The sequence below is a fragment of the Lygodium microphyllum genome, chromosome 7 (assembly GCF_053477565.2).
Source record: "Lygodium microphyllum isolate KBCC chromosome 7, Lygodium_microphyllum_v1.1.10, whole genome shotgun sequence".
NCBI lineage: Eukaryota > Viridiplantae > Streptophyta > Polypodiopsida > Schizaeales > Lygodiaceae > Lygodium > Lygodium microphyllum.
The window spans coordinates 46639739-46652459 of NC_141141.1; the positions used below are offsets into that span (position 1 = coordinate 46639739).

General features: G+C 39.2%; 2 protein-coding genes across 2 annotated transcripts in view; one reads left to right on the plus strand and one right to left on the minus strand.

Moving 5' to 3' along the window:
• Nucleotides 1–283: 283 nt before the first annotated feature.
• Nucleotides 284–12721, plus strand: part of LOC148033415 (10 kDa chaperonin, mitochondrial-like) — a 140154-nt gene continuing 127716 nt past the window's right edge. Inside the window, exon 1 of the mRNA XM_087682295.1 lies at nt 284–352. Coding sequence (XP_087538421.1) covers nt 284–352 — 69 coding nt within the window. The remainder of the gene's footprint in view (nt 353–12721) is intronic.
• The window catches only part of LOC148033416 (10 kDa chaperonin, mitochondrial-like), a 133642-nt gene continuing 127492 nt past the window's right edge, over nt 6572–12721 (minus strand). Inside the window, exon 3 of the mRNA XM_087682294.1 lies at nt 6572–6862. Within this exon, the coding sequence (XP_087538420.1) occupies nt 6654–6862 (209 nt within the window). The 3' untranslated portion in view covers nt 6572–6653. The remainder of the gene's footprint in view (nt 6863–12721) is intronic.

The window sequence follows — 12721 nt, forward strand, 5'->3', positions numbered from 1 at the left end:
CCTGCAGTATCCACTCTCCTTAATCATCAATCCCTGAACAGCTGGATGACTGCTATCAATCAGTCTTGTATTATCCCCAAAAGCTCTTCATCACGATACAGTACATATTCTTCTTCCCCTAACTTTAGCTGATTCCCATCATATTGTGGAAGAAGCACTATGTCCCTTTCCTTCACAAGTATTGGGTTAAGTGATCCATCTTTTTCTCGTCCACCTGGACCAACAGCAACAACCTTCCCTGCATTCACCTTAGAAGCGAAGGCCGTCTCTGCACTTCGCATTCATGGCGAGGAAGCTGATCCCTCTTCTCAACTGGGTGTTGGTAGAGAGGCTTCTACCTCCGACTAAGTCCGTGGGAGGATATAAACTTCCTCTCTGAAATTTTCTGAGAGTTCTGAAGCGGCAAGTTCAACTCTGAGAGTTTCCCCCTTTGAAGACATGTCTATCCATACTCTTTATTGCCATATCTGCTTCCTTAGCTGTTTGATATTGTATAAACCCAAACCCCTTACAATGCCTTGATTTGCTGTGAATAGCCACCTTTGCTTGATAGATTTTGCCATGTTTCTCCAAAAAGCTTTGATAAAGTTTTCCTCCCTTGTATAACTTGACATGCCTCCCACAAAGATAATTCAGGTAGCAAGACCACGAAGAATGATATAGGTGCTAGGGTTTTTGCTACTCGTGTGGCATTGCCACACTATACTTGCAACCTTGCTGGCCCCGCATCTTCAACTCTTCCTGGAGTATATCTGAGCACGCAATCCCTATTCCTACCAAAGGTGACTCAGACCCCTGCATACCATCTGTCCAGCTTTTTCCAACGACCCCCCGAATAGCTTTCCTTAGTTAAGCTTTTTGTAGCCTCCAAATTTCCTTCCTCCATTTCTTTATGCCAGGCGGATCAGGAAGAGATGATGGAAAGGCCATCTCCTTGAAATCATAATGCCAATAATTGTATGTCTTTCTCCAAAAATGTTTGGCTAGTGGCAATAGCTTCATAAGTTATATCGAACAGTGACACACTAGAGAATGGTTTTCCATACAACTAAAGGATGTCAAGATATTTTTACAGCTGTCGGGCCTCTTTGGCTTCTTTGCCATAGTCTTCTTTAGCACTCTGAAGGTTGTTTTACATTGCACTTTAGGCTGCTCACTTGGTGGCTTGTGGCTGGATGGACCTAATTCCTCAAGAGTTGAGGGTGTAGAATGCGTCTTTTCTATTTGGCTTTTCTCTTTCTGGGACTTTACAATACCAAAGAGCCCAAAATCAATCTCAGCATCAATGTTCAAGTCCTTGTCTTTCAAGAGTCTTCTCTAGGCTCGATGTTGAACTCCAACACATGAAGCATGTATGTCTCCAAACTGTGAGCTTCAGGACATGTGTCCTCTAGCAGTCCCTAATCGTCCACTTGTAGGGCATTCTTGTATTTCTTCTTATCTTAGATCCGGGTTTTCTTGTACCGCTTTGACAGCTTCAACAATCTTCCTTGGCATCGGTTTTTTTTATAAATATTTTTGACACGCACACACAGAGATAAATACACACAGATAATATTATTTACAATGGAATGAAGTCCCAGCACACACACGGGTTTGAGACGATAACTGGAAACACACTTATGGGAAAGCTAAGGTTCATACACATACAAACACGCAAGCTACACACATAACAAAATGCAAACACAACGACTAGGTATACACAAAACAGGAATGTGACACATACAAACTTTTTGGTGGATTCCACACCTTGGATGCACAACAGCACAACATCCACCCCCTCTGATCCTGTGCATCCTCCGGATGGGCCAACTACCCATGATCATTTTCGTCAAGATCCACGAACAGATGTCTATTTTCGGTATATCAGCAAGGTTATCTGACATATCATCTGTCTCTTCTACTGGAGTTTCTTCTTGTTCCTCTTCTCTTTCAAATTCTACCAATGCATAATCCTCCTCATCTCTTTTCTTGAAAATCTTGATTCTTTTTCTTGCAATGGGCACTCTAAGCACTGTTCTATCCAATTCTGTCAATTCATATGTTGCATTGTCAAAGCCATGTCTGTACAATCCAAACCATCTTTTCACCATCTTTCAAAGTGCTGTATGCTAATTTTAAAGGCTGCTATCAAAGACTAATATCCATTCTTCCTCTTCTATTGCTCTAGGCCGCAAGCAATGCGTGCTGTCAAACGTGTCCTTATTTCTAAGTCTAGCAACCTTCAACTTGTCAATAGCTAGCTGAATATCCTTTGGTCTTCTCTTCAATTGACGGATCCGAAGAGCTAAGAGCTCCTCTCTTGTCAAATCCTCCTGCCAAGGTAAAACTGACCAAGTTAAAGCACAAGTCTCAGTCGGCATAATCGGTTTCTGGCCATACATCAACTCTGCGGGCATATATCCTGTGGTAACACTGTGAGTCATATGATCAGCCCACAAAGCAAATGGTAGAAGTCTCGGCCATTCTCCAACCCATCCTCTGCATGCTTTGGCTAACTAATGCTTTCACTATCGGCGGGGGATGCCCTCTTTCACTCTTTCCATTTCCCTATGGATTGTATGCTGTGGTTAGAGCCAACTTGATTCCTAGTTGAGAGAAAAACTACCTAGCTTCATCTGCATCTAATTCAGTGCGATCTGTAGTGATCTTACCCACACAGCCATACCTGTAGAAAATTTCTTCCAATAAGAACTTACACACTACACTAGTGGTCTTCGTTCTCAAAGGTCTACCCTCAACATGATTAGTAAGATCCTCTCTAGCCAATACAATATATCTCATCTGCCATAGACCCATCGGCAGAGTAACCAAGTCAACTACCCACTTATAATGAATGCATAGCGGATAGGCCGGGTGAAGCTCGTCTCGATGACGTACTATAGAATACATCTGACAGTCTCTGCAAGTCTCTACAAAGAGAGAAACATCTCTGTACATGCCTTTCCACCAATATTTTTCCTTGATTTTCTCATAAGTAGCCCACACTCCTCTATGACCAGCCCAAGGACTCTCATGAAACTCTCTCATCACTTGTAACTGGGTCTCTTTATCGCAGATAACCCGTAAGGGTAATCCACCTCTTTTCTTCGGGTGCTTCCAAAGAAATCCATCCCTGAGAAAATAACCATAGGCTTTTCTTTTGATCTTCTTGAACTCTTCATCTATCCATTCATCTCTTTTGCTTAGTGTACTAAGGCACTTGCCAATCTGCAACCAATCTCTAGCATAGAGTTCTTCTATGAAAGCCACAATATCATACATATGGCAAACATGATCAACCATAGCGGCTGAAATTTTTGCATCATCCTCTTCTGCAAATAGTGTCTCCTCATTATCATATATGGCTCTAGACAGCATATCTGCCACTGGATTATCCTTCCCTACTATGTGTTTAAATTGTGGATTTAATGACTTGATGTGTGCGATCCATCTCAACATAGCTATGTTCGGAGTAGAGCAACTCGTAATTCTACCTATCAATGGCAAGCAATCTATCTCTACCACAATTGGGGCTCCAATAAAATACTCCTTGTTGCATTTGAGAGCTGTAACAATCCCCAATAATTCCCTCTTAATTTGCGGATACCTCCTCTGTCTCTCGTATAGGACTTTCGCCCCAAACCGAGTAGCGTACCTATTTCCATCTGCATCATATTGACCCACGGCCCAACGCATGATAATTGGACTAGTGTCAACTATCAATACAATAGGCTTTCCGCAATTATAATCCGCTTTCCTGAGAGTAGGAGCAGTTTGCAATAACTTCTTTAATTTCCGCATGGCTCTAGTGTGGCTCTCATCCCAATAAATTTTTTGCTCCTTTTGAAGCAGCTGATATAAAAAATCTGCTATGTGTGCAAAATGGGGTATCCAAATCATGTAAAACACACAACTCCAATGAATCTCTATACCTCTGAAGTGGTAGAACAATACTCTGTGATCTTTCCTATAGCATCCACCTACGCAGGTGAAGGTTTTCTACCATAATACCCACACATATGTCCAACAATGACGACCTCATTTACTCCAAAAATAGATTTCTGTCCTAATAGTGTCAAGTTCACTTCTTTTAACCTGACCAAAATCTTTTCACAAAGTATCTACATCCCTGCTCATTTAAACTCTCATTCTTCTCTTTTTCTACACACTCCTTAATGGGCACATCATCTAGGAAAGGCATGGTAAGCTGAGGTATGTACTCGCGATGGACCTTATGCATGGCATTCATCATATGCGCGACAGAATTAGTGGAACTTTAAGGCAAGGTACACATCTTGACAAGCCGAATAGGAGTTCTCATAGTGGTTAGGTCCCTGCTTTCCAAGGCCAGCTGAAACTGATCATATCTCAAATACAAGTCACCTAAATAATAGATGGCATGTCGAGCAAATGCTTCTACAAACTCATCCACAACTGGACCTATACCAACATTCCTGATAGTAACTTTGTTTACTGACTACATGTCCTATATAAATCGAAGAGTACCATTCTTCTTTGGAATCGTAAACCACCTATTTGAGTATGGCGCAGATGATGGCTCTAGGATTCCCATCCTGATTTTCTCATTCAGTAAGTCAACTAGCTTTGGCAGGTGTGCCCTAGGCATTGGAATAGGTCAGAGGTTCCAAGGAATATGAGGGATAGTAAACATCACCATAGGGGCAACAATATCCAGATTCACACATCCAATCTCATGCGAGAAGAAACCAAACCCCCTTCCATGTCGCTCAAGCATATCTTGAAAGCACTACTTCTCTGAGGGTAGCAAGAAATCACCATTTCCAATTTTTAATTCAGAAAGAGTCTTTGCTGAAAATTTATGGCCTATATGCTCTAGGTTCCTCAAAATTGGCTGCTTGGTAGCCCTCTCTATTTGTTGATCACTGTAAGGTGGAAGCCGGCTTCACCTTCTTATCCAGTCTTGTATTTTGTGTCAACCCTGGCTTCATTATGATCCTCTACACTACTCAAATCTTGCTGTAAAACAACAATTCTGCCCTCTGGTGGTGGCTGAATATCCTCAGCCCTCTGCTCTATGGACTGCATAGGAACAACCCTAAACTCTAGATGCTGAAATATTTTAGCACTAAACTCTGTTGGCTGAAAGTTTTCAGCCCTCTGTGTCTTTGTAGGCTAATCATAATCAACCGGAACCTCTGTTTGCTGAATTTCTTCAGCACTCAACACTTTTTGCTGCGTCACCTCAGCCTCTGACTCTATCTGTACCACAAAAATCTGAAATTTCATGAAACATGTCCAAGGACTGCACTGATACATTACTGGGACAACTCTGCATATTAGTTTTCAGTATATTTTCCATCTCTGTCATCATATCTGCACAAACCATACTATTATACATCCCGTCTATATGCTTATCATCCTCTAAAATACTTGCATTTTTCAAATCTTTCTCCTTCCTGCATATATACTACCTGGTAGCTCTAGGCAACTCAGAAATCTTATGATAACTCATCGAACTGTTTGCTGGATTCCAACAAAATTGGAGGAGAAAACACTACTGCCAAGAGGCGAGAACTCCAATCTCCTCTGCTCTGTACCACCGTAGTCTCGCAGGACAGCGGTACTAATGAAAATCCGAATCCCTTGCAGTGGGCAAAGGCGCATCTCGAAGAGTATCCTTGTTTCTAGCATGATTTACACACAAAGTCATAAACTGGACTGCTCTCATACCATCTTTACTACGAATCCGTACATAAGCAGACCCGTCATCCATTACTTTCATCTCCATGCGCATCTCTATGATGAATGGCTGTCCTAGAATTATGGGATAAGAGCATGAATCCTGCACAAAGAAATGGAAATCCTCCTCTAAGATGTCAAAGGGTTTTCAAAAACAAAGTCGCGACCGCAAAGGTCCTTGAGAAATTCCAAGATGCAAGATCAAATCAAGACGGTTACAAGACGAGACTTTGATGACAAGGTTTAAGTGTATTACAATTTTGGTTCAAGTACAAGTGGCTAGACAGATTACAAATATAATGATCAATCAAGAGAGTCAATCCTCTCAAGAAAATCACATCAAGATCTATATCAGAATACAAGAGCTTCAAATATGTCACCCACTCTTCAAGAGAATGTCTTCAACTCCAATAAATGAACATGGCAAGATAATCTGCTAATCCAACTGCTAGTATCTTCCAACAAGAGTATCCTCTTTGAACTCGCTTTGCAGAGTTTTCCAAGATTCTTCAAGGTTTAATACACTGCTTCAAAATCAAGAGTATTCCCCTTTGCTCAAAGCTCTGATTTTTATGAGTAATGAATAAGTGAATATCAATGTAGATCCCCTCCTCTAATCGAGTCCAAGCCTATTGCTTTAGTCCTGACAACTCTCGTAAGTTGCACTGTCACTGACCACCATAGTTATACTTTCTGACCAGCCATAGTTATGCTTTATGCACTCGGTCTCTCTTGCTTCCTGAAGTTGATGTTTGATTTGCAGCAATGTTCTGTCCAGCAACTCTGTCTTCATGTTGGATTGTTCTTGTTGCCGCTTTGTAGAAAATAGAGTAGAGCATCCTCAAGTTACATTCTACAGTTTCCTAATTTGTGAACAGATTTTCTAATCATCCTGCAGTATCCACTCTCCTTAATCATCAATCCCTGAACAGCTGGATGATTGCTATCAATCAGTCTTGTATTATCCCCAAAAGCTCTTCATCAAGATATAGTACATATTCTTCTTCCCCTAACTTTAGCTGATTCCCATCATATTCTGGAAGAAGCACTGTGTCCCTTTTCTTCACAAGTATTGGGATAAGTGATCCATCTTTTGCTCGGCCACCTGGACCAACAGCAACAACCTTCCCTGCATTCACCTTGGAAGCGAAGGCCATCTCTACACTTGGCATTCATGGCGAGGAAGCTGATCTCTCTTCTCAACGGGGTGCTGGTAGAGAAGCTCGTGCCTCTAACTAAGTCCGTGGGGGGATGTAAACTTCCTCTCTGTAATTTCTGAGAGTTCTGAAGTGGCAAGTTCAACTTTGAGAGTTCTCCCTTTGAAGACTTGTCTATCCATACTCTTTGCTACCATATCTACTTCCTTAGTTGTTTGGTATTGTATAAACCCAAACCCCTTGCAATGCCTTGATTTGTTGTGAATAGCCAGCTTTGCTTGACAAAATTTTCCATGTTTCTCCAAAAAGCTTTGATAAAGTTTTCCTCCCTTGTATAACTTGACATGCCTCCCACAAAGATAGTTCGGGTAGCAAAACCACGAAGAATGATATAGGTGCCAGGGTTTTTGCTACTCATGTGGCATTGCCACAATATACTTGCAACCTTGCTGGCCCCGCATCTTCAACTCTTCCTGGAGTATATCTGAGCATGCAATCCCTATTCCTGCCAAAGGTGACTCAGACCCCTACATACCATCTCTCCAGCTTTTTCCAACGACCCTCCCAATAGCTTTCCTTAGTTTTCCATACAACTAAAGTATGTCAAGATATTTTTACAGCTCTTGGGACTCTTTGGCTTCTTTGCCATAGTCTTCTTTAGCACTCTGAAGGTTGGTTTACATTGCACTTTAGGCTGCTCACTTGGTGGCTTGTGGCTGGATGGACCTAATTCCTCAAGAGTTGAGGGTGTAGAATCCATCTTTTCTATCTGGATTTTTTCTTTCTGGGACTTTACAATACCAAAGAGCCCAGCATCAATCTCAGCATCAATGTCCAAGTCCTTGTTTTTCAAGAGTCTTCTCTAGGCTCGATGTTGAACTCCAACACATGAAGCATGTTTGTCTCCAAACTGTGAGCTTCAGGTCTATTCCAGATGTGTCCTCTAGCAGTCCCTAGTCGTCCACTTGTAGGGCATTTTTGTATTTTTTCTTATCTTAGATCCGGGTTTTCTTGTACCGCTTTGACATCTTCAACAATCTTCCTTGGCATCTATTTTTAAAAAAAATATTTTTGACACACACACACACACACACAGATAGATACACACAGATAATATTATTTACAATGGAATGAAGTCCCAGCACACACGCAGGTTTGAGACAATAACTGGAAACACACTTACGGGAAAGCTAAGGTTCATACACACACAAACACGCAAGCTTCACACAGAACAAAATGCAAACACAATGACTAGGTATACACAAAACACGAATGTGACACACACAAACTTTTTGGTGGATTCCACACCTCGGATGCACAGTAGCACGACAGTGTAGAAGTACCAAAATGTACACAAACAATTATGAGAGTAGTCGTAATTGTGAATATACTAGAAATAAGGGGGAGTACTTAGTGAATTCTCTTATGAAAGGAAGGGATCACATTGGAGTTAATTTCTTGGTCTAGTCTTGGCAATTTGGTGTTGCCTTTCTCTCTTGTGTGAAATTGTCTCAAGCTTCCTAACTTGGGAGAATAGGTCATAGTGTATGCTATTATAGCATGATCATATCGGCATCAATTAGTCCAAGATCAATCATAGCAAATAAATTGGCAAGGGTGCCAAACGTAGAGTCGAGCTACAAAAAGCATTGCAATGGGGATCTTTCTACTTGGGTAGATAAGTCTTTAGTCATTTTATAGATTGATCAGTATTGATGGGATTTTTTCAACTTGCTTGGCCAAGAGGGTTGGTATTCATTCACTAAATATATGGAGGAACTTGGTACATGTCTAGAAGGATATCCTCTTGTGGAGGAAAATTGACAACAAACAAGGTTGTGCCAATAACAGTAGTATCCAAGCTAGATGATTGTGAGATTATTGGTGCGCATATCAGATGCTGTACAAAGAATCCACTTTGTGTATGAGCCCCAGTCATCAAAGTTTACGGAATCCACAGTAAAACCTCACGGAATCCACCGTGAAATATGCCTCTTGGCATCATACCCCTGGGGTGGGATAGCAATTGACCTCAATTGCTATTAGCTCAATGTGGAGCTAACAGCGTGGGGAAAGCATTTAAGTCTCTAGTGTGCATCCATTGGGCTTCTTCTACAGGATGGTTCTTAAATTTGACTAGATATATAGAATATCTTCGGCCAGTTCTAGTGGTCATAAAATCAGTATCTATGATAGCTTAGGTTCAAGTATTTCAGTATCTTCCTCTAACAAAGGTGGGTTTTCATAAACAGGGTGTACAGGTAATTGGCCTCTAAAGGGTCTTAATAAACTAATATGAAATGTGTTGTGAATTTTCTAGTGAGGTGGTAATTCTAACTTGAATGCATTGTCATTAATTTTATGAATGATCCTAAATGGTCCATAAAATCTAGGTGCTAATTTCACAACTGGGTGTCTATCTACACTTTGTAGTCTACGTTTTTCTATTCTCAACCAAACATAGTCATCAACTTTGAAATTCATTGCTTGTCTTTTCTTATTGGCTTGCTTGGTATATGATTGCTGGGCTTTGAAAATCATGTCTTTAACCTCATCAAAAATAGTATTGTGCATACTAGCAATATCATCAGCACTATGAATTCTATTTGACAAAGATGCAACATGTGTAGATAATCTATAACCATAAATCACTTCAAACAGTGCTTTCTTTGTAGATGTGTGTGGTGTATTGTTATATGCAAACTGTAATAAATGCAAATGTGTATCCCATGTCTGTAGTTTAGAAATAGTATAAGCACGTAAAAGATCTAGTATAGTATTGTTAGTGGCTTTTGTTTGCCCATTAGTTTCAGGATGAAATGCAAATGAGAAATCAATTTTTGTGCCTAGGTTGGCAAACAAAGTAATCCAAAAGTTGTTACAAAATCTAGAATCACGATCAGAAATAATAACTTTTGGTAATCCATGGTTAGTGAAAATAGTTTTCAAAAACAATTGTGCTGCTTGTGATGCTGTTAAAGTTTTCTTACATGGAATGAAATATGATTGTTTACTAAACCTATCTACTATTATCGAAATCATATCATGGTTAATTTAGTATTAGGTAAACCAGTAATAAAATCCATAGAAATTTGTTCCCATGGTCTTGACGGAATAGACAAAGGCATAAGTAATCCATACTGTTTACCATGATGTCTCTTAACTCTTTGACAAATCAAACATTCAGAAACAAAGTTAGATACATCAGTGTCCATATGCGGCCAATAAAAATCTTCAGTTAATGTACGTAAAGTAGATATGATACCTCTATGACCTTGATATGGAGGACAATGAATCTCATTCAAAACAAAAGATCTGAATGGAACTGTAATACATAATCTCTTTTCATAAAACATAAATCCATCATTATAAGATAGTGAATCAATAGGAATCAAGTTATTTTGAACTAATTTATTCCAATCAGCATGAAAAGTGATGTCTTGATGATAAGTATCTTTCATAGCAATCAAAGAATCAAAAGATATAACAGAAATATTATGAATGGCAGGTCTTCTACTTAATGCATTAGCCACTAGATTTTCTTTACCGAGTTGATATTGAATGATAGGATGAAAACTCTGAATAAAGGATGCCCATTTGATATGTCGGTCAGATATTTGAGGTTGGCTAAGTAAATGTCTAATACTTTGTTGATCGGTCTTAATCATAAATTCAGAGCCCATTAAGTAGTGTTTCCATTGTCTTAAGGCTTTTACCACAGCTAATAATTCTTTGTCATATGTGGAATATTTCAGTTCGGAGGGTTTCAACTTACAACTAGAATAGGGTATGGGATGATTATCCTGCATAAGTACGGCTCCTATTCCTGATCCGCTAGCATCAGTCACTACTAAAAAGAATGGTCTATTAAAATCAGGCAATTGTAAGACAGGAGCATGGGTTAATGCATGTTTCAATAAGTCAAAGGATTTCTGTTGATTATCGGACCAATGATAAACAATACCTTTTTTCAGAAGTTTGGTCAAAGGCAAAGCAAGTAATGAAAAATTACGCACAAACTTCCTATAGAAACTAGCAAGACCTAGGAGAGATTGTAACTCATGCACATTTTTAGGTATAGGCCAATTCAATATTGCTTCTATTTTCTTAGGGTCAACCTTAATTCCATCAGATGATACAATATGACTTAAATACTCAATTTCTGTTTTACAGAACTCACTCTTTTCCGGATTTGCATATAGTTGATTATCTTTTAATAACTGGAAAACCAATGATAAATGTTCATAAAGTTCTTTCTCATTTTGACTAAACACCAAAATATCATTAAAGAAGACTATTACACAATACTGATATTTCAAAAATATACGGTTCATCATTCTACTAAATGTAGCAGGTGCATTAGTCAATCCGAAAGGCATCACTAAAAATTCATAATGACCAAACTGTGTCCTAGATGCAATCTTGAATATGTCTGACTTATCTAGTCTCACCTGATGATAACCAGACTTAAGGTCTATTTTGCTAAATATGGCAGAACCTTGTAGTTTATCCATAAGGTCATCGACTCTAGGAATTGGATACCTATTCTTTACTGTGATCTTATTTAAAGCTCGATAGTTAATGTACATACGATAGGTATTATCCTTTTTCTTTATTAACAGAACAGGTGCACCAAATGGAGAACTACTAGGTCTAATCAATCCTCTATTTAGTAATTCCTCAACTTGACTCTGAATTTCTTTTTGCTCTATCTGGTTATGCCTATATGGTGCTTTACAAGGTGGTTGGGTACCAGGAATCAAATCTATTTTATGGTCTTCTGGACGTGAAGGAGGTAAACCAGGTGGTAGATCTTCGGCAAAATAGTCTTTAAAATGTGCAAGAAATTCTTTATGCCTAGGATGCATATGGTTTTCTTTAACTTGCAGTTCATTCACCCAAATGAGATAAGATTTACTACTTTTGCGTAATGCACGTTTAGCTTGAGTATGCGAAAGCAGTGGAAAAGCATTAGATGCATGCATACCATACAATGTAATATGTTTTCCTTGAAATTTAATATTAATTGAATGTGTGGAATAATCTATATCTTGGTTATGCTGATGACGCCAAGGCATACCTAAAATAATGACACTGGACTGTAGTGGTACAACTAGAAAATTTCTTCTTTCAATATATTCACCAATTTGAATTTCTAAGTCATGCACTTCTTGTGTACCATTATACCTAGTGCCTAAGAATGCTCCTTTAATGCGATAATGCGAAGGTACAGTCTATAACTTCAATTCTTTTACTAGCTTTGCAGAAATAAAATCATGAGTACTACCATCATCATGCAAAATAATCTTTTCCTTTCCATGCATTAAACATTTCATTGTCAATAAAGAATGTGGAGTTGGCATACCTGGTAAAGTATCCGAAGGAGTAGTAATGTCATCCTCATCTTCCGTGAAATCAAGCATTTCTTCATGTTCGTCATCTTCCATTGCTCCAAGGTAGTTGATATGGACAGGTGGCTTCTTCAAATGGCAATTTGCTGCTAGATGTCCAGGCTGGTGGCATTTATAACATACTATAGGTTTGGCTTTGGTTACATTGTTTGCAATGGCGGGAAGTCTAGGGATATTAGGATTTGGCTGTGGAATAGGCTTGGGGTTTTGGTTGGTATTGGATGGTAAAGTAGGTGGTTTTGCACAATTTTTACGGAAAGATGATGAAGGAAAACGACCTTGATTAAATCTTCTAAAATTTGAGTTGAATTGCTTAGATCCATAGTTACCATTGGCTTGGAATTGCTGTGGATGCTTATCTCTTCCTCGCAGCTTGTCTTCAGTATCATGAGCTAATGAAATTGCATCTTCAAGAGTTGCAGGCTTGAATATATTAACTTCAGTGTAGTA